The sequence below is a fragment of the Sapajus apella genome, unplaced genomic scaffold (genome assembly GCF_009761245.1).
Source record: "Sapajus apella isolate SASKATOON/1434 unplaced genomic scaffold, GSC_monkey_1.0 scaffold41, whole genome shotgun sequence".
NCBI classification, from domain to species: Eukaryota; Metazoa; Chordata; class Mammalia; order Primates; family Cebidae; genus Sapajus; species Sapajus apella.
The window spans coordinates 16,211,146-16,234,857 of NW_022436981.1; the positions used below are offsets into that span (position 1 = coordinate 16,211,146).

The 23,712-nt window shown below is 36.3% G+C and overlaps 1 protein-coding gene across 3 annotated transcripts in view; it reads right to left on the minus strand.

The window, feature by feature from the left end:
- Positions 1-23,712, minus strand: part of KHDRBS2 (KH RNA binding domain containing, signal transduction associated 2) — a 633,038-nt gene that overhangs the window by 200,288 nt on the left and 409,038 nt on the right. For all 3 annotated transcript variants that reach the window (XM_032299838.1, XM_032299837.1, XM_032299836.1), the window contains exons 5-6: positions 16,135-16,262; positions 9,073-9,271 (exon numbers count right to left, since the gene is read on the minus strand). In XM_032299838.1, coding sequence (XP_032155729.1) covers positions 9,073-9,271; positions 16,135-16,262 — 327 coding nt within the window. The remainder of the gene's footprint in view (positions 1-9,072; positions 9,272-16,134; positions 16,263-23,712) is intronic.

The following is a 23,712-nucleotide window of genomic DNA, read 5'->3' on the forward strand; positions in this document are numbered from 1 at the left end:
GATTTCTAAGCTATGTAGTATATTCTCTATTTGGTATCTAAGAAATACGAAGCCAAAGGAATAAATGAGGGTCCTTTCTGTGTCCTTCCTCTGCCAAATTGATCCATAATATGGTTTCATATAAAGGGAAAATATGATTTTCCATCTTCAACAATGAAGAGAAATATTCTTAACCCAAATCTTGAGATTATTACAAGTTATTGCAAAGAACATCTGCAGCTTCCCTAGTAAAAGCCTTTGGATCATAAGATATAGAAAATAATCACACTGATCTGTTTCTGATAGAAAGATTTAGCAGCCTCTATTTTCCACTAAATAGGGAATCCATAACAGAAAGGGTCCAAAATGTGGAAAAGAACTCAATCCTAATTAACCATGCCTATAAGGCTTTCTGCAAAACCAGTGACAATCTTACTAACTAAGCAATTTGTATTTACGTTTTCCTTGCCAGAAAATTTTAAGAGTAGTGTTGTCAAAATACAGTCATTAATGTTTTTCAACCAACAAAATCTGAAGTGAATTCTGGGATTCTGATGTATGATTTGTAACCCAATATAGGCTGTTAATTTTTCAGTGGTAGTATAATTGTCAAAGCTATAAGGAACTCAGAAGAAAAAAAATGATTTAAAATTATAAATTTGAACCCAACTTATCTTTTTAGGCATATACCTATAGAAATAAATCAAGACTCAATTCAATTTCATTTTTAATCTTTAGGCAATGTGTATGATCAAAAAATAGAAAATAATATAGCCTAAAATATACAAATAATGTTGTCAAAAGAAAAAAAAGAAAAAAAAAAAAAAAAACAACAAAATGGTTGAACTCCCTACGGCCGAGACAGCAGTTTGTCATTTTTTGCCACAGCTGTCCTCCCCGTGTCTAGAGCAGAAACTGCATAAAGATCAGGGCATTTTTTACTCCTACAGAGCCTAGAGGAAACTTTAAAATACTTTATAATACTTTACAGCAGCTAGAAGCCATCTCAAAACGGCACAGAGAGAAAACCTATTTTCATCCTTGTAAGTGTTACAAAAGACGTTAGTCATCATGTTAATTATAAAGTACAGGTTTGGATGTAATTCTGAGTATTGTAGCCAATAGAAGAATCTGCATCTGTTCTAAAATGACTTAAAATTATAAGGCTAGAAGAAGGATGGCTTATTTAAGCTTCAACTGCAGAAGAATACTCACAATTTTAAAAGGTGACATCTTACATAACTACGGGAAATAAATGTAATATTTTAATAGTATTTACATACCAGTACCTTTATCCTTTCTATGAATATTTGAACCACAGTAGTATTACGTCTATCTTACAGTTTCACAATACATTTCACTAACCTTGCATATTTTGGTTATTTTAAATATTAGTTACATTTCAAAAAACAAAACCCTACAATGTATCTTGGTAAATTAGTCTCTAATATGAGGGGACTAGAGCATGAAACTCACAAGAATGCTTAATGGAATACAAATATCAAGTCTAAAAACTCTAATAACAATCTCCCTTCTTTGGGTAAAGGCTCTCGGCTATTACACAAAAAACCACACATGGCTCCCCTCAAAATGCATTATAGATCAGGCTCATAATCTTTCCTTGCACAAAAATGGTACAAGAATTGATTTCAATTATCATTTAATACCTATTTCCCTCTCCTGTCAAAAAACATTCCATACACATGAAACTGTGGGTTGGCAGCCTGAACTCATTTATGGAACTTTTAAGGACTATTGATTTACCAGTGAATTTTCTAGTTCTCTCATTGTTACTGGAAGGATGCCTCAGAGCCTGAATTAGATAGGATGGGCTGGAATGCCGATAGGCTTACTTAAGGCTGATGAAAAGAGAAACTTCTCAAAAATTTGTCAAAATGCATTTTATAAATTAGGTTAGCATGATTGATTACATAGAGTCAGAATTTCTCATGTAGTGCTGAAGTGAATTTTAACTACATCTCTTCTTCCTGCTTTGCTGTGCTGATACGCCTCCTTGATGTCGAGCCATTAACCCTTAGAGAAAATACGAATTTAAAAATGAATTAAACGTATGGAAACTAGAAACTGTTTTGTGTACCTGCAGTGTCTTTGTTTTTGATCTGCTTTTTAAAAAGCTACACCAACATATGAGTTACAAGGGAGTGCTTATATAAGCAGATTTTTATGTTGTCAGTGTGTTTCCGTAGAGTGAAATGTTCTGACAGACCCTTCCAGAAGCTGTGTGCCTTTACCTGCACATTTAATTCTTCCATGTAACCTTTGTTAAAAGGACAGCAGTTCCACAAGGAATAGCATACTTATTAACAGCGCTAACTTGGTTCTAGCTAAGCACAGAATAGACTTTTAGTATCAGAAAGAAACTAAGGTTACACAGTCAAGTTTTTCTTTAAACAATCTTTAAACAATCTCTCCCTGCCCTGTCCCTCATACAGATATGTATTTTCCTATAAATGTTGCCATTATTTTCCTCTTCAGGGTGAGATGCAAAGTTTGTGGGGCCTCAAAATCATGTAATTTTGCATTCCTTCTTTAAGAAAAAGATGTAAAAAATATGAATACGTAGTTGGCAGGAAAGTGAATATTTATTTCGAATGACAAAAGCAATAAGAAACAATAAAAAGTGTATTTCTTTTTGACAACTCATTGCTGGTTATGTTACAGCTTCTGTCAATTCTCTTTCATAGCTAAGGTGAAGGATAAGTAAGAGTTTTCCGCAGAGCATAATCTAGCCCAATACAATTCAAACGCTTTTTCTCTTCCTCTGACCACATCCTTTCTGTATCGGTGCTGTAGTTCACCACCAAACAGCAATAACATCTCTGCCTGTGAATACCTGTGTCACAATACCATGTGAGATGGTAGGAGTATTCCTGGAAATATTTCTATAACAGAACAGCAGCAGTATCTAAATAATGCAAATAAAATAGTCCTCTAAATCCAACTAAATACATTTCTAATGAGCTCTTCTTCACAGATAGTCATGCTCACTCTACCACTATTTGAACCAAACAGCAGTGTGACAGGTGAGGATGTGATTTCAATGGATTATAGGTAAAATGCCTTACTTTTGCAACAAAGAGAGATGGCCATGTAAACACATTTATAAGCCCCTCCCATTGCACTGGAGAAGGGCTTCTTTTCTTTTCTTTTTTTTTTTTTTTTTGAGACGGAGTTTCGCTCTTGTTACCCAGGTTGGAGTGCAGTGGCGCGATCTCGGCTCACTGCAACCTCCGCCTCCTGGGTTCAGGCAATTCTCCTGCCTCAGCCTCCAGAGTAGATGAGACTACAAGCACGTGCCACCATGCCCAGCTAATTTTTTGTATTTTTAGTAGAGACGGGGTTTCACCATGTTGACCAGGATGGTCTCGATCTCTTGACCTCGTGATCCACCCGCCTCGGCCTCCCAAAGTGCTGGGATTACAGGCTTGAGTCACCACGCCCGGCCCCAATCTTATCCTTTCTTCATCATCATCTTTAATCCTCCCCAGACAACTGAGAATTAGAAAATTCCCCAAAACTTCAGGTTATCTTCTGCTATGAATCTTCAGGTGGCATTTTATTATCAGTGAAGTTACAACCTCAGCCTTCCGGTTATGTGTAACTCTTCTCTATTTTTCTCTCCATTATTTCCCTGCTATCTTAAAGAAACTCTGTTTCACCAAATTGTTCTTCCAGATTCTTTAGACTTGCTTTGAAGGGTTCCTTGCCTTGTCTTTGGTCTTACCATTCCTTCTGCATGGAGTTTTCTCCCTCTTCTCCCTACTTCTAATTGTTATACCTATTTTCCTTCTGGTCTGCTTGCAGTTGTTTTTCTTACCCTCTACGAGTTTTTCTAAAATAGCCCTCTAGACATTAGTGATAATTCCCTTTACAAGAGCATGTAGAGTTTCTATTTGGTACTTAATATATACTGTGTTCTACTTTCATTATTTATATGTTTACATGTGTGTCAGTGTGCATAGGTATAACCTTTTTTCCAAAATATCGTTAAGTAGATTCAGTTCAAAGCACTTTACTTAGAACTGCAAAAATAAGGCAAATTTAAGAAGCACTGCCTTTAGGATGTATAAAATCTTGTGAGAGAATATAATAGAAAATGATTTCTAATAGAGGGTAGAGTAAGATAAGAGCCCTGTATAACAGCAAATACATCTGTTAATTGTTGGACTAATGCTGTCTCTACCACTAGATGGCATACTTTTTTAGAGTAGGGACAGCTTCTCTTTAACCGCTTAGTTTTATATTTCCAGCACTTAATTTCTGGAGGTGTTTAGTTCTCCAGAGTTGGAGGTATTCATGCAGGTATAAATACGGGGAGATATCCTAAGTATTGCTGAGGGGGCTGAAACACTGGCTAGTGGTCTAGATGGGGGTATAAAGTTCAACAGATCTGTGTCAGTGTTTGAGTTCTCTGCCAGGTAAGTCCTGTATAGGACACTATGGTTCTTTACTAAGAGGAAACACAATGTATCAGATAGAGAGGCTGTAGACAGAAAAGTGGATGCAACTCTTCATTCCAGGCTTCAGTTTCTTCACCTACTAAAAAAGTAAAATCTAAAACTAGTTGATAGTATTATCGTGAGACTGAGTTAATATACAGTGACTAGAACCAAGGAGGTATTCAAAAGTTTTAGTTTTAGTTTATTGTCTTTTAACATATTATCCACTGGTAGAGCTGATAATGCTCAATATGTTGTCCTATGGGAATTTTTGTTGAAATACTCTTTTTGATTCTCCAAATCTACTTCAATCATGATGATGGATCTATAAAATGTAAATGTACTTGTCTTAGCAGAAGGTCAATGAAAAAAAGCTTTAAAATATTTAAAGTCTGGGTTAGGATGTGTAACAAACTGAAATTCAATTTTTTTTTTCAGACTCAGCTAACACTAATGATGGTTTTAAACAGCAATCTCAATTACAGTAAGCTGTTTCTTGTCAGGCCAGCTGCAAGGAGTGGATTTGATTACCTAAATACATTCAATGTGGTCAGAAATTTAACGCTGAGGCGCAGCCAGGGAGAAAGAAGTCTGAAGAGTGAATCGACTCATAGTGTGATTTATAATAAAAGGAGGCTTTTCTAAGAAATTTTATCTGAAAGTTAAGAACTCCTTTGAGATTTTCACCATCAACTCAGCATGGTGCTATTATTTTGTTATTGAAACACTTAAACTTTTGTTTTTCTTACCCCTTGCAGAGGAATCAATAGTTTAAAATTAGAGCAGAGGGTAGCAGCTCTTGACTGCTAATCTGGGTTGGGTACTGAGGATTTCAAAGATTGCAGTCAGCAGCCTATCAGCCATGTATTAAACTTTACTCATTAAATTGTTTTTAGAAAAAAAAGTTAATGAAAATATAATACAAGACAGGTTTTAATAAAATATGCTATAAAAAGTTTTTCAAAGATATATCCATATACTTTTTACTATGATCAATAGTATGTTCCTGTACGTATATTTTGGGATGTCTGCCAAGCTCTTAATACTTTTTCCTCTCTGAAAATTAGTGTCTCCCCATATTGTCCTTGGGGCTGGGTCCCCAAGAACTATGTTTATATTATGCAAATTTCTCCCCTCCCCTTCCCTTGCCATTGGTGGTTGATGAGTGGTAGATCCAGACCTAATTTCAAGTGAATTTCTCCCTATACTCAGAGATGACTGACTAGTGCTAGACATCTGACAAGCCTGGCTGAATACCATTTTCTCACCTGCAGATTTGGAACAGAACTGAGAGGCTACTATCTGTTGGTGACTAGAGCTGGACATAAAAAGATAGCAGCCACGGGAGGAGATATTTTACTATATGTAAGTCACATTGTCAAAGAAGCCAAAAAAATCCAGTATGTAGATTAAATGGAATGGAAACACATATGCAGAGAAAGCAGAGATAAGAAGACAGATTCCTTATGATTTTCTAGTTCCTTGGTATAGATCTTTCCTAAGCCCAGATGACATTCCTATTGCAGGATTTTATGAACCTATATTCATGCAATATTTCCCCCAATACCAGTTTTTAAAAATTCTACTAAATGAAGTTCAAAGTGCTTCTGCCTTTTGGCAATCAATAATGCTTACATGATTCACAAAAATAGATTATAAATGTCTATAACTTCAAAGGTTCCATAATTTATCCCAAGCAAAAAATTAAATATTATATATGATAAAATTTATGTAATAGTTGCCTCTTACTGAATATCAACAATATTCTAGGTATTTATGCATGCTTATAAGTGATTATATTTGTTTTTAATCTTCAATAGAATCTTGAGAGGCTGAAATGATTATTTCCATCTATAGAAGAGAAATCCAAACCTCAGAGTGTTTACAAAATCACACAGGGAGTGACACAGCTAGAGTTCAAACCTTGAGATGCTGTTGTCTCTTTCAAAATGTCACATCCTGTCCACCCAGTGACACTCGGGAATCTCAGACTGAACCCTTCGACTTCCCTGTGGTATCTTCATTTCAATAAACAGTGTCTCAATTTAACCCAGTCGTTCAGTCTAATCACCTTCACTTCATAAAAACATTCCTTTACTCTCTCTCTTTCACATGTCCACATATTTTCATCATCAAATCTGAACAGGTATTTTTGCAGTACACTTAGAACCGACCCTCCTCTCATCCCTTCCATCATCCTCTCATGGGGTGGGTGGGGGGCAATGCAACCAGTTAACAGCCTTCCTGTTTCCACCTGTGTGCCTACCTCCACCCTCATGTTCTATTATACACGATGTAGGCAGAATAAACCTTTTAAAATATAAATCTAATAACACCACTTCCCTCCTCCACACCTTCCAACAGCACCACGAATTGGCCTGTCCACTGCCCCGATTTTATTTGCTACCTCCCCCTCACACATTTTGCTCCAGCTTTTATGTCCTCCATGTTGATCTCCAAATATTTCAAACAGGTTTCACTCAAGGGCATTTATGCTTTCAGTTTCCTCTACTAGGGATGTTGTTTACAGAGGCAGCCGCTTGGCCAAGACCCTCAGTTCATTTAGGCGTTTGCTCAAACGCCTCCACTTCAGAGAGACCTTCCCTAACTGCCCATTAGTGGACTCTCCTCATCTCTCTCCAGAGCACTTATCTCTACCTCACTAACTTTTATTCATTTATTTACATATGTTTGTTTTCTGTCTCTTCCCACTACAGTATAAGCTTCATGAAAGCAGACATGTGGTTTGATTTGTTCACAGATATGTCTCCGGGACCTTCACAACACACCTAAAATAAGATGGAAGCTCAGCGAATGACTGAGTGAATAAATAAAATCAAGTGGGTACTTTAAATTCTAAGTAAAATTTTCTGATTACTTTCTAATATTGTACTATTTTCTGTTATCTTTTCCAAGGAATATCCTTACCTCTTAAATTGTCCCATTAAGAATATAACCCTTTCACTCACATTTCCATAAACTCTTGATGCTTTTGTTGATTTGATTCATATTCTAGTGATGTGATCACCATAGGCTGAAATGCACATGAAAGGCTACAACTGTTTGGCAAACTTCTCTTTCATAGTCCCATATATGCTGTGTAAATTCTTCTATCAATAAGAATGTTAACTACCATTACCTGAAAAGTTTTTCTTGCTTCTTTTTAAAAACTGACCTGTTTAAGCCTCTATTTGGAGGACGAAAACACCATAGTCTCAATATATATAAAGACTGTGGAGCTAAATAGTTTCTTAAAGATAAAAATGTGATCCTACCATCCTTGTTGTAGATTTTTAATTCATTTAAACAAGTACTTATTTTGCACATACTATGTCTCTGGCAAGAGATGGCAGAACCAGGGATAGTCCCTGAGTTCTTTTAACTTGCGGGTTTGTTTGCAGGGTAGAATATGTTTTCTGTTTCTGGTTTTGCAATTTTAAGATTGTCTAAGCTTTTAAATATTGATACTTGATGTAGTAAAGATGCTTTAGATGAACACGTTTTATCTGTTTCAGTAGAAGTGAATTTTTAGTTAATTTTTCTTCACTCTTACATATATTTGTCAATGTTTCCTATTTAAGTATTAACATTATTCCTAAAAATGAATATATGCTAAGACTTAACATATTCTTAGAACTACACATAAACTATGTTCACTTTATCTTATAATTGAGTTTTGATTAACCAGTCCATATGAGTGCCCAGTATGTCACAGTAACTGTACTTGAAGAGTTCATATTTAATGAGCAATAATTTACATAAGACATTGAAAAGGACAGCATGTTTATGGGCAGTTGAATGAAACAAACACCTAGATCAGGAGATGGACATGCCGGAGACGTTAAAGGCAAAAGAAATCTTCTACTTAGTAGAATCATCTGGCTTGCCTCAGTTAAACATTTACAGAAGACTTCCTATCGTTATACTATTAGAAAATTTTCCCTTTTCAAGTTTCACAAACTAGTTGGAGAAATGGACACAAGGACCACAATGTAATTAGTGGAATACTAGCAATCAGAACTTAAGCTCAAAAGATGTTTAGATACATTAGATGACCAAAAGATACTGTAGATAGGAAGGGAGGATGATGCTTGGAAACACTGCATTTTATCTGTTCATTGTATATTTTTTTGAATTGTTTATGCCAATCCACATCTTTAATACGGTGAAAGAAAGAGGCAGGATATATAAACGAAAGACCAGCCAAATGGGCTACATTATTACCAAAGTTTATAATATAATCATATTACATTTGTCAAATATTTCTGAGTTTTATGCTAATCTTTATGAAGTTCTAGAAATCGCTGAATATATGGCAATTCATCTTTTGTTTAAAATTATTTCTCATTTAAAATCTGATCAAACTTCCTAAGGATAAAAAAACCTCAAGATAGTTTGGTTATTAAAATGCAAGCTCTTTAACTAGCACCAACATTGAGGACACCTGTAAAACAAAACCGTTTCTCAAAATGTTCTCATTTAAATGCACTGCTTAAACTCTCTTACAAATGACATTTGTTTTTTGCAGCAAACATTACCTGATATATTCATGGTATATGAATGGTTTGAGACATAGTGTTGTTAACTAATCAGTTTAACTCATCCTTACAACTTATTTCTTGAGAGTACTTACGTATTCTTCATAAGCTTCGTGGGCTGGAGGAGGGGGTGCCCTGTATCCTGGCACTGCTGGTGCCCCCCGGGCTCGAGGAGTGGGTACGCCTCTTGCTACAGGCGGCACTGGAAGGGCTCCACGGGTTACAGTGCTTCCCCGAGGGGTGAGAACACCTCGTCCCGGTGGTGGGGGAGGAGGAACGGCACCTCCACGGCCCCTAGATAAACAAGTCATGATAGATGAGAAACAGGTGATGGGAGAAAAGGGCCTATCACAGAAAAAGCTTTCCTCTCACAGCCCCCATACGATGAAATAAATACAGGTTTCTCTGTCTCTCTCTCACTCTCTGTCTCTCTGTATGTGCATGTATATGTGCTTAATATAAATTATGTAAGATATAAAGTGTGCTGATCTCTATAGAAGACAATTTTAAATACTATGACTTAGTTCTTAGAAAAAACATGTAAAACACTTTGTTATTGTCTTTTATAAAATTAGAAACCAAAGCAAAATAAAACACACAAACAAAAACCCACTCTGAATATAACCCCATTATATTCCAGATTCTCCAAGAAGACACAAATCAGAGCATCATCTGATATATGACTCACTGGACCGTCTCTGAAACTGAGTGGCTAGTTGTCTATGTCTCCTCTATGCTGGGGATTACTGACAGTGATGGACAATGCTGTCATTTACAAAAAAGAAAAGTTTTCTGTACTTTAATAAACTGTGGAACTCTAACCGTGGTGATACCATTCTGTTTATTACAGCAGCTTAAGTTTGAGGTCACTTGAAATCACAACTCCTTGTCCCTGATTTATCATCATGCATGTAACCCTGTGAGCTGGCGCAGTCCCTGACAGAATACATTTTCTTATATCTATGATGCTAGAGGAATACTTTAGTATCTGTAATGAAAATAATGGACTAAATACTCTGTATTGCAGTTCTTCATACAATATTAACTTGCACTCCAAGTGTAAGATCAAATGGTTTTAGATAATTTTATGGTATTTTGAAGCCTTTAGAAAGGCTGAGTGTTTGTTTGAAATCTTTGGGCAAAAGCACGGCTATTTCACTTTTTATTGTGTCTGAAAGGTTGGCCTCTAGAGAGCACTGCTTTCAGCAGGAACACTAAAGCTCTGGGAAAAATGATGATCACTGGGATGTCAACAATCAGTATTTGGCTGTACCCACATATGGGGACGTAGGTTATGCTGTCTGCTATGAATAGCACTCAGATGGCTCTTCCTTTATTTTCACTCATAAAATAAAATGAGCTTTTATGAGTGAAAAGTCAGAATGCTGGAAAAGCTTTTAAAATTATTAAATAATTATAGAGCTGATGAATAGAGAAATGATCAGAGAACTTATTGTGAGCCTAACGTATAAAGAATACTCTCCTAGATTAGGAGAAGGTGAAACACAAAGACCCAGAGGCCCAGTGCTGGCTTCAACTACAACATGGCTGAGAGTACAGTATTCTGTATTATCATGATGATATATAAATGCATCTATTAAAGGGATGTAAAGACCAATTTTGCCTACACTAGTCCTCTAAGCACATTTCTGCTTCCTCATAAGCAAGATGAGCTTATGTCCAGGTTTTATAACTGTTGTTCTAGCTTCCTGTTCAGTTTAGCTTTTTAACACTCTCAAAAGTGTCCATGTGTGACTAATAAATTATATGGTCACCCTACTCTAAACTATATTCACAAGTCTTGGCTGTACCATTGAATAGTCATGGGTAAGTATTATAACTACGTAGGCTTGAGGTAGATAATTTTTTTTGAATAAGTAAAATGCAGTTTTCTAAATTTATAGTACTTCCTTCTGCTCTAATATTATATGATACTCACATCAAAACTAATTTTCCATTTTCTTCCTTCATCAGCTGACTACCAGACGTAGCCCTAGCAAACCCGTCTCCTGAACCTGACTCATTACCTCTTATCCACTATGTCCTTTCCCTGGGATATTAACCTCATGTTCTCTCCTCCAATTTAATTCACGTCACTTTTTTTAGGATACTGCCCCTGGCTAAAACCACAAATAAAAGAAAGTATCCTTTCCTTTATTGGCTGACGTGCTGAAAGAACATTTTCCATGTTTAATTCTTTACTTCCTCCACATTCCTGAACTGAATGTTATCAGTCCAGTTCTTGCTTTCGCCCCTCTGCTGAACATGCTCTTGGCTCAGATGACCAGTAGCCTACTGACTTCCAGATCCACTAGATTCTTTTACAGTCTCCATGCCATAGCACCTTCCTACTATTTTTTAGATTGTGGACTATTATCTGGAAAATGTTTCTTTGGGCTTTTATGACTGCTTTTCTCTACTTTTCGTCCTTCCTTCTTACTCCTCATCCTCCTTCACTGGCTTCTATTCCTGGATCCACTTTTGAATCTGGATGTCCCCAATTTCTGTCCTCGATCTGATGGTTGTACCCGGCAGTCCCTAACTCTGATGACGGCTATTATCTGATTTCTTCCTGACATAATGCTATATCTTGGCTTGTGTTCCTTATATCAGAAGTTTCTTAACTTGCCTGCGTGTTAGAGTTACCCGAGGATCTTTTGAGAATTCCAGATTCCAGGCCATACCCTAGGGCAATTAAACCACAATTTCTGGAGACAGGGAGCTCCCAGTGATTCCAACGTGCAGGCCGATGTGGGAACCACTGCCTTATATGAATTCTCTAATTTTTTTTTCTTTTTCATTTCTTTTTTTTTTTTTTTTTTTGAGACAGAGTCTCACTCTGTCATCAGGCACCAGGCTGGAGTGCAGTCTCAGCTCACTGCAACCTCCCGGGTTCAAGCAATTTTCTTGCCACAGCCTCCCGAGTAGCTGGGACTACAAGCATGCGCCACCACGCCCAGTTAATTTTTGTATTTTTAGTAGAGACGGGGTTTCACCATGTTGGCCAGGATGGTCTCAATATCTTGACATCGTGATCCGCCTGCCTCAGCCTCCCAAAGTGCTGGGATTACAGGCGTGAGCCACTGCACCTGGTCGAATTCTCTAATTTAAGCATCTTGACAAACTTGTCATGTGGGCAGTTCTAACGTATTTTAACAATAAGTTGAGATACCAAGACATGGAGACTACAAGTCACCTGCCTGAGGTCACACCAGCAATCCACAGAGCTCAGATTATTTACAGGAATAATTATATTCTTCATTTAATTTGATCCTTCACCTAATCTTAGTTAATAATGATCACCAATTTCTTACCAGGCTAGACACCAACAATTTATCTTTGTCTTGGGCAAGCCTTCTTATCCAACATCTAATTGGCATTATATAAATGTCAATCTCTGATCTGGCCCTATCTCTATACATTCCAAATGCTGCTCATTTTTATCTGCCTGGAATGATGGACTTGTCTTCTGATTGGCTCCCCTTCCATAAAATCATTTCTCTGTCTCTATCTCTTTCTCTTTCAATCACTCTAACTCATCTGCATCATCCACAGTGATGACTGAGTAGTCTTTCCTAGAAACAAGTATGATTATTTTCCTCTTTAACAAACTCCATTAGTTCTATGTGTTAGTTCTCACTGTGGTAAACAAAAGCCTTCAAGATTTACCCCTAATGTTTCATTTTCCAGTGATTGCACTCACTGCAACATGTAGTGATGATGTGTGTTAGAGATGTCACATATTTTCATTTGTCAATTATGCAAAATAAATTCTTATTACAATATATAGATGTAATGCTTTATGCTCTGGTACACATTATTGGAAAATTAGAGTATTACAGATAGGATTATTGAAATATAAATTGCTTTAATTAAATACATTTTAAACAAATTATAGAATTTAAAAATATTCTAGGCATCATCTTTTTGAATTTAAGTGTAATTAAATAACCTCATAAACTAATAATTTCATAACTGTTCATTCAAATTGGCAATTGTTAACTCATGTTATGCAAAGTTCTCTTATTAATATGATTTTCTATTTTATAAAGCTATTTTCCCTAATCATTTTACATTGTAGATACAGTTCATCATATTGTTTGAAATAGAAGACAACAAAATTCTGTTTCATTTTCTTTCACTGATGTTCGTACCACCAATGATGTCAATACAGCATTGGAGGTGAAATTTAATTTTTAATGTTAATTTTATTTTCTTTTTATGTATATAGTATCAGATCTGTATGTTATATGGGATTAGACAGTAAAATCTTTCAATCAAATTTTTCTTCTAAGAAGATATGTTAAAATCCAGACCATAATGCACCATCCTGTATTCAATTATTAAATGGATTAAAATCTTAGAATAAGGCTTTTCTTAAAATTAAAATCTTATATGCTCTACTCAAAAATGGCAGATGCAAAATTCTACTAAGGAATATCAATAACAAAGCAAAATCTATTTCTTGATGATTTCATTACAATAAAATCATAAAAATTCAATTGTTTTTTAAATGGCCCTCACTATATGTGTGTGTGTATATGTGTGTGTATATATATATATATATATATATATATATATATATATATTTTATTGCACTTTAGGTTCTGGGGTACATGTGCAGAATATGTAGGATTCTTGCATAGGTACATACATGGCAATGTGGTTTGCTGCCTCCATCCCATCACCTATATCTGGCATTTCTCCCCATGTTATCCCTCCCCAACTCCCTATACTCTGCTGTCCCTCCCCTAGTCCCCCCCAATAGACCCCAGTGTGTGATGCTTCCTCCCCATGTCCATGTGTGTGTTCTCATCGTTCAACACCTGCCTATGAGTGAGAACACGCAGTGTTTGATTTTCTGTTCCTGTGACAGTTTGCTGAGAATGATGGTTTCCAGATACATCCGTGTCCCTACAAAGGACACAAACTCATCATTTTTTATGGCTGCATAGTATTCCATGGTGTATATATGCCACATTTTCCTTGTCCAGTCTATCATCCATGGGCATTTGGGTTAGTTCCAGGTCTTTGTTATTGTAACCAGTGCCACAATGAACATACATGTGCATATGTCTTTAAAATAGAACGACTTATAATCCTGTGGATATATACCCAGCAATGGGATTGCTGGGTCAAATGGAATTTATATTTCTAGGTCCTTGAGGAATTGCCACACTGTCTTCCACAATGGTTGAACTAGTTTATACTCCCACCAGCAGTGTAAAAGTGTTCCTATTTCTCCACATTCTATCCAGCATCTGTTGTCTCCAGATTTTTTAATGATTGCCATTCTAACTGGCGTGAGGTGGTATCTCAATGTGGTTTTTATTTGCATTTCTCTAATGACCAGTGATGATGAGCATTTTTTCATATGTTTTTTGGCCTCATATATATCTTATTTTGAAAAGTGTCTGTTCATATACTTTGCCTGCTTTTGAATAGGTTTGTTTGTTTTTTCTTATAAATCTGTTTTAGTTATTTGTAGATTCTGGATATTAGACATTTGTCAGATTAGTAGATTGCCAAAATTTTTTCCCATTCTGTTGGTTGGTGGTTCACTCTAATTGTTGTTTCTTTTGCTGTGCAGAAGCTCTGAAGTCTAATTAGATCCCATTTGTCTATTTTGGCTTTTGTTGCCAATGCTTTTGGTGTTTTACTCATGAAATCAGAAAAGTTGATGCTCTGTCTAGGCATCCTAAATATATACTTAGGTTCAGCCACATAAAACTATAAAATTGTCATCTGTTGAACTACGAAAGTTGCAATTTTGTATGGTTTAACACATGACTAAATCCATTAAGGATGACTAGCAATGATGTCTTTTTTGCCTTATCAAGATGACGTTAGAAATGTACAAGGTTTTATAAAACACTCATCCCAGAAAAAAGTACAGTATTGTATTATGTCACATTAACCCTAAGCAATAAACACGATTCTGAACAGCATTAAAGAGCTTATTTTTGATTTTTTTTAAGATAAAATACAAATAAACTCTAGAACACATTCAGAAGTTTTGCTTTTAGTGAAACAGAATTTCCAGAATTGCCCTATTTTACCTCTAGTAAATAGTATCCCCTGATATTTTATTTGGGAATTTATCATTCTTAACTTTTTTTTCTGACCAGTGTGAAACATTTTGAGATGTTTTTTATTTAAGTGTTAAAAACAGTGGGTATGTTGACAGTGTTGGTTGAAAGTATTTGAGGTATAATTTCAATAAACAAACTGAATCTGAAAAATATCTTAGCATATCTCAATATAATTTTTATGTAATATATGAAATAATATTTTAGATCTCTGTCCTTTAGAGATTTAAAGGCCAGTTATAACAAGGTGAAGAGAATGATTTAATCATACAGTTGTTCTGTGAAGGCTATGAGTATTTTTTACTGTGCTCCTTTTCAAACCAATGCCTTCAATTAAAAGCTTGAACAATTCAGAATCCTGCAAAACACATTCTAATACAGAAAGATTTCAATTTCTTTGCAAAGTAAGCAAAATCAAATAAAATCCTCTCTGATCACCAAGAGGAACTATAAATACCCTCTGAACTTTAAATACTCTTACCATCACCCATGCAAGAAGTATTCTTCTGGCTTTCTGGGCTGATGGCATATATATTATCTATATCTATCTCTGTATCTATATCTATCTACTTACCTATCTAGCAAGACTATATTCAATTCAAGGACCATTTAAAGCACAGAAAAAGTTTATGGTTTTCTCTTAGTGCAACGTTGTCTTGGTTTGAACTGGTGAATAATTGTATCATCTGTGTGTCCTAATTCAGGGGACAGAACAAGAATGCAGAAAATTTCAGGTTTGCTACCCTATTTTCTAGGGGTAGTTAAGAGTATAAAATGTGAATTCTGGAGTCAGACTGTCTATGTGACCCTAGGTAAATTTCAAACATATTTCTCTACTTCAATTTCTCATCTGCAGATGCTATTTATCTCCTAATATGGAGAATTTGGTGAGTTATTATGTGTAAAGCTCTTCTGTGCCTGATAAGCTTTCATCATTATTGTTTCTGCTGTGGTGGTATGTGATTGTGGCTAATGTTGTTGTTTACTGCTAGTGATAATCATGACATAAAGCAGGACAACAAAGGCCTGCCATCATCCTTAATTTATTTAAAGTAAGAGTGAATGTACCTTGAAGGAGCTGTGGGAGTTATTCTGATCCCTCTGCCTCTAATACCTCTGCCACGTCCAGAGTCCTCTGAGCCGTTTAAGTAAGATAATTCACGTAGTTGTTCCTGACGAATTTCATCATTATAGTCCTGGAAAAAAAAAATTGATGTGATGAGTTAAAAATGGGACATGCTGTTCACAGAGCTGGAGAAAAAAAGAAAAAGAAACAGAACGAAACACAATAGCATATAATTTTTTTCTTTTGTTTCCTGGTACCTTATATACAAAAATCTAAAATGATATTAAAAAGTATACATACTTTAAATTCCTGTTTTTATGTAGGGAAATTGAAACTGTTTCTTTTATCAAGAAAGCACTCAGCAGGACATCACATTAGATTTGCTGAGATATCGCTTGATGTGTTAGCTAGAAAAGGGAAGATAGCAACACAAAACAAGAACTTGGAATGTATTAAAGTTATGATTGTTAACAGATGATTACTAAAAAATAACTTTATTTGCATGAATGTGTGTAGACTATGAATGACTACATGATATTCAAATAGCTTCTGATACGTAAACAAAAAACAGCAATTCCAAGGGCCCAGGGTAGATACTGAGCATATATTAGAACCATAAAGAAGTACAATAATATGTCCCTGCTTTAGACAACCAGCAGCTGTGGAATCCAACTAAACAGCTTGATGTGAAATATTTATTTATTAACTTTCATTTTTTATTTATTTTCTTTTTTGAGATATTTTTAATTTAAGTGTTACAAACAGTGGCTATGTTGACAGTGGTGGTTGAAAGTATTTTGAGGTACAATTTCAATAAACAAACTGAATCTGAAAATTATCTTAGCATATCTCAAGATAATTTTTATATAATATATGAAATAATACTTTAGATCTCTGTCCTTTAGAGGCTTAAAGGCCAATTATAACAAAGGGAAGAGAATGATTTAATCATACAGTTGTTCCGTGAAGGCTATGAGTATTTTTTACTTTACCTCTTTTCAAACCAATGCCTTCAATTAAAAGCTTGAACAGTTCAGAATCCTGCACAACACATTCTAATACAAAAAGATTCCAATTTCTTTACAAAGTAAGTGAAACCAAATATAATTCTCTGTCATTCAGGCTGGAGTACAGTGGCATGATCTTGGCTCACTGCAGCCTCCGCCTCCTGGGTTAAAGCAATTCTCCTGCCTCAGCCTCCAGAGTAGCTGGAACTACAGGTGCATGCCACCATGCCCGGCTAATTTTTTCTATTTTTGGTAGAGACAGGGTTTTGTCATGTTGGTCAGGCTGGTCTTGAACTCCTGGCCTCAAGTGATCCAGCCACCTCGGCCTCCCAAAGTCCTGGGATTATAGGTATGAGCCACCGTGTCTCGCTGCAATGTGAAATATTTAAACACCACAAATTTTCCATGGGTTCCAGTATTGGGCAAATGCAAGAGGCAAGGTAAAAGGTAAATCTCACAATAACAACCAGAGATTCAGACAAAGTCAAAGGGACTTTTTCCTTTATCAGGGCAGAAACATACCAGTCAATTCAAGAGGACCAAAGAGTGGAGCTGAATCATTAAAGGTAAATGCTACTTTCAAAAAGCAAGTGCCAGTCTCACCTTTTTCTGATATTACTAATCAACACACACACACACACAAACACATACACACACTCTCTCTCTCTCTCTCTCTCTATCTCTCTCACACACATACACAGACATCCTGGCTGAATAGTACAAAATTGAGTAACTGGTTATTTGTGCCAAATAGCCAATTTGATCAATTATTTTTCTGTAAACATATGTTTAAGTGACATCAATCTAGTAGCTCTTCTAGTGGTGGGGAGAAGGGTCCAGGAATTAAGACTAGAAATGTTTGTAGAGGTTTGGCTAATGGAAATGAAATTTGAAGCCTAGCAGTGAGACTACAAATTAAGAGTATCATCTGCACCAAACGACGCCAATGCAGCTCTGCATATGTGTGCTATGAATGAAGACTGGGTAGGTCACTCACACACCTCTGTCGAGAAAATGGCAGCGAAGCATTCAGCCACAAGAATTTCTGTGGCACAGCTTCACCTCCTGCTCTAGAAACTGCGTAGATTACAAGCAAAAAGCCCAGAAGCATTTCACTTATTTTTTTATTTTTAGCATGTTGCTTTCATGTTTATATTCTTCGGCACCTGATTATAGTGATAATAGGCTCAACGCAGTTAGCTGACAGAAGAGCCATAGAGTAGAAAATTACAGTTTCTAACAAGCCACCTATTATTCAATTTATACCTCCTAATTTTCTCATTGAAACAACTAAACTTAAAAATAAACATGTCTATTATTTTCCTGGAATCAGGAAATATAATGAATTGCCACTACTGAGTGAACTCACCAGGAACCATCCAAACGAAACATTAATCCCATAATTTTGCAATGTAATGTTTACCAGTTACAAAGGGGATCTTGGTAGCTTCTTCTCTGAGGAAATCCCAAGGATACTCGGGTGCTTATGAGTTGTAGAAAGAGATGGATTGTCATTGCTGGCAAGACTGATGGTTAGAATAAAAATTAACATATTGCAATTTAATTCAACATACATAGAAGTGTACCTTAAGCATCAATTTTTTATGCCAGAATCAGAAAACGTAAGGATGTAGATGTGACCTTATTCATTTTATAACAATAAAGAAGATGGAGAAGGAGAATGAGGAAAAGGAGAAGAAGGATGAAGTCAAGGAGGCTGAGGAGGAGAGAGGGGAGGAGCAACATTCTAATCAGATGGTGTCATAGACTAAGCCAATTTGTTCAGGATTCCCTGCATCCATATCCTTAGATGGCTTCTACCATACTGACTCTGGGATTTGCCATGTGATTTGCCTTAGCTAAAATACCATGACAAAAGCAGAGATTTAAAAAGTGCTTGTGTATTCAGGCTTTGCTTTTCTTCTCACTGGAAACCCTTATGCCACCCGGTAGAGAAGCCTAGGCTAGCTTTCGGAAGATGAGAGACCACATGGAGAAAGGCTCCAGTCATCTCTGTCCTCCTTGTCATCCTGTTCGACTACCCAAACATGAGAGTGAGGAGTTAGACTCCAGACATCCTAAGCCACCATGTCCCAGTCAAGCTGGTACAGTGAGAAAAATCGCCTAGCCAACCCCAGAATCTGGAGAAATAGATAATAAATCGGTGCTTTGTGCCAGTAAGTATTGTGGTGGTTTGTTTTGTGCAAAAGTTAAAAAATGCAGAGGGGACCGGTCAGCAAGGTACATGAGAGATACACTTAGGAATATACTTCAGCACCCTCACTCCAGCCCTGCCTAGAGGGAGAGTTCTTGGGTCCATTTGTAATCTGAATGTTTCTCGGAGCAGATGTAGCCTTAGTTGGAGGTGAATATATCTGAATGTCATATCCTGGTGTCATCACGGTTTGAATTGTCCATTTAAATCTTTGTTCAGAGTTCATGCTCACCAATTCAACTGCATTGGAATTCAGCTCCTAGACAGAAATCTACTAACATGGAGGGGATTTGTTATTCTTATTAATATGAATATTTGACACTGCAGGTTATGTTCATTCTTAGTGTAAGCAAAGCAGCTAATAGAATATAACCAATTTTCTTATGAGTTTAGCTAGAGAGCTATGTTTTAAGAAATAAATCACCAGGCCGGGCATGGTGGCTCACGCCTGTAATTCCAGCACTTTGGGAGGCCGAGGCGGGTGGATCACGAGGTCAAGAGATCGAGACTGTCCTGGTCAATATGGTGAAACCCCGTCTCTACTAAAAATACAAAAAATTAGCTGGGCATGGTGGCGCATGCCTGTAATCCCAGCTACTCAGGAGGCTGAGGCAGGAGAATTGTCTGAACCCAGGAGGCGGAGGTTGCGATGAGCCGAGATCGCGCCATTGCACTGCAGCCTGGGTAACAAGAGTGAAACTCTGTCTCAAAAAAAAAGAAAAGAAATAAATCAGCTTTCAGAGTTGGGGTGGCCAAGAGAATACAGACCAGCAACTACAGATGTAATTGACCAAAGACTCCAGTTGCTGTGCTCTAAAGTCCTATTGCTTCCAAGGTTATGCTACCCATAATCTTCTCCCAGCTGATAACCATCTGTAGTTAAATGCTAACACAGATCCACTCCTGGCCACAGAGGATTCCTCTAACTTGGCCTCTGGGGATTCCTTACTAGCACTGCTGAACTTACCTTATAAATTCATTGCACCAGGACAATCCAGAAGGCTTCTGCCTCTCTTTCCTTGAGGTCAGACATTGCTGGTTGAGGGCTCTCCAGCCTTCCTTGGCTCCCTCTTTTTTTTTGTTATGAGATTTTCCTAATATAGTTCTTATATGTTCAATCCCATTATTACATCTGCATCTTGGAGGACCCAAACTAATATACAGAGTGCTGGTAAAATCAACTTCCTAAGATCACAAGCCTGAGAGCTTTGGTAAATCCATTTATGGCAATGCTAATTGAGCCTATCCCATTCAACATACTCTATACTTTGTATGATTAAATTGGACTACTTGTTATTCTTTTAAGTGGTTAGAGGATAGTGAAACATGAAACTTATTACTGATGACCAACAAGGGTAGCAATGAGTATTTTTAAGAAAATAAATTGTATGTTGCCCAATTTTTTCCACACTTTGCTTAATGAGAAAATAACAAAGACTCATGGAGATGGGCAAACACAAATCATATTTTGAGCCAGAGACTGGAAGAAATTGGTTGACACAGAGAAATTGTGGCAATAATGAAAAGGCTAGTGCGTGCATGTGTGTAGCAGGGTATGAGAGAGAGAATATGGGTAACCACAGGCTGTTTAAGAGTGCCCTAGCAGAAAATGAATACGTATGAGTGGGAAAGGTAGAAACAAATGGGGTTTCTAGGTGCAGAAATGGCTAGAAGCATAATGACCCATTAGCCAGAGAAAGGGAGGAATGAAAAAAAAAATTGAAGGTGGAGAATTTATATTTGGTTCTGATAATCTTAAGTTTAAAACGTCAGAGACATCTTCAGGCTTATCGTAAAAATTCAGATCTGGGTGGAGGGAGGACATTGGAGTGTCAACTACACATACTTGTGATAACTAAAGGATGAAGACTGTGTAAGAAAACAGTAAAATTATGTATAGAGACAGAAATTGTCTCATCATAATTTTAATGCAAATTTTTATCACAGAAGATAATTAGTTGATTTATCAAATGAAATATTTGTAACATTAAATGTTAAATTACCCAGATTTTTAATAAATATTGGTTTTCCTGATTAAATAATCAAAGTATATGTACCACATGATTTGTAGCAATGAGGCACCTAAATACTTCAAATAAATACAGAAGAAAACATTATTTTATTTTATTTTTATTTTATTTTTTGAGATGGAGTTTCACTCTATCCCCGAGGCTGGAGTGCAGTGGCACAATGTTGGTTCACTGCAACCTCTGCCACCTGGGTTCAAGTGATTCTCCTGCCTCAGCCTCTCAAGTAGCTGGGATTACAGGTGCCTGCCACTGCACCTGGATAATTTTTGTATTTTTAGTAGAGACTGGGTTTCACCACCTTGGCCAGGCTGGTCTTGAGCTCCTTACCTTGTGATCCACCCACCTTACCTTGTGATCCACCTAACAGACTGAGGTGGGTGAATCACAAGGTGCTGGGATTACAGGCATGAGCCACTGTGCCTGGACGAAAACATTTTTTAAAATGTCCAAATCTAAGGATAGTTGAACTCTTAAATACTGTCTAGACTGAACATATTCTGTGCATTATATTTTTTGCTATTAAAATTTTATTTTTAATTATTATGGGTGTGTAATGTGTGTGTGTGTGTGTGTGTGTGTATATATATATATATGGATTAAATGTGATGTTTTGATATAGGCATATGATTTGTAATAATCACATCAGGATAATTGGGGTATCAATCACCTTAAGCATTTGTCATTCTTTGTGTTAGAAACATTCAAATTCCACTATTTTAGAGATTTTATAATATACAACAACTATTATTGACTATATTCACTCTGTTGTGCTACCAAATACTAGATCTTATTCATTCTATCTAACTGTATTTTTGCACCCATTAACTATCCCCAGCTTTCCCCTCTGCTTCCCACTATTCTTCCTGGTCTCTGGTAACCATTGTTCCACTCTATCTCCATCAGTTCAATTGTTTTAATTTTTAGCTCTCACATGTAAGTGAGGACATGTAAAATATGTGTTTCTGTGCCAGGCTTATTTTGCTTAACTGAGTGACTTGTTCCATCTACATTGTTGCAAATTACAAGATTTTATTCTTTTTCTGGCCAAATAATATTCCATTGTGTATTCCAACCATATTTTCTTTATTCATTTATCCATTGATGAATGCTTAGGCTAATTCCAAACATGGGAGTGCAGATATCTCTTTGATATACTGATTTGCTTCTTTATTTTTTTCTTTTGGGTATAGTTACCTAACAGTGGAACTGCTGGATCATATGGTAGTTCCAACTTTAGTGTTTTGAGGAACCTCCATACTGTACTCCATAGTGGTTGTACAAATGTACATTCCTACCAAACAGTATAAGGAGGGTTCCCCTTTCTGCAATTCCTTGCCAGCATTTGTTATTGCTTGTCTTTTGTATAAAAGCCATTTTGACTGGGGTGAGTTGATATCTCATCGTAGTTTTGAGTTGTATTTCTCTGATGATTAATAATGTTGAACTTTTTTTCATACACCAGTTGGCAATTTGTATGTCTTCTTTTGAGAATTGTCTATTCAGATCTTTTGACCATTTTAAACCCAGATTATTTGCTTTTTTCCTATTGAGTTGTTTGAGCTCCTTATATATTCTGGTAATTAATCCCTTGTCAGATAGGTAATTTGCAAATATTTTCTTCTATTCTGTGTATTGTCTCTTCACTTGGTTGATTGTCTCCTTTGCTGTACAGAAGCCTTTTTGCTTACCGGGATCTCATTTACCCATTTTTTGTTTTAGTTGCCTGTGCTTTTTGAAGTATTACTCAATAAATCTTTGCCCAAACCAATGTCATAGACAGTTTCCTCAGTGTCTTCTTTTAGTAGTTTCATAGTTTGAGGTCTTATATTTAAGTCTTCCATCTATTTTGATTTTATTTTTGTACGTGGTGAGAGGTAAGAGTCCAGATTCATTCTTCCTAATATGGTTATCCAGTTTTCCCAGCACCATTTATTAAAGAGACTGTCTTTTCCCTAATGTATGTTCTTGGTACCTTTGTCCCAAATGAGTTCCTGTGCATTATTCTTATAACATGTATAATTTTCTAAACTCTCAAAGTTCTATATTATAGTGCTTTTTTCCAATCCTTTCTTAAACATAAGTCTAACTTTGAATTAACCTTCATTCACTAGTACATGAGTCTAGATGAAGCTAGGACATCCTGTTGATGTTTATCTGTTGCATGTGCTACTAATGCTTCAGTTATATAACACCTTAAAGGTATGAGTAAACAAAATATTCCAATCAACAGAAATATACATTAGTTCACTAGAGTAGCACTGAGTTCTAAGATTTGGGAGTCATACAATACCTATGACTGAGTGGTTATAGTTTTGTAGCATTTATAAT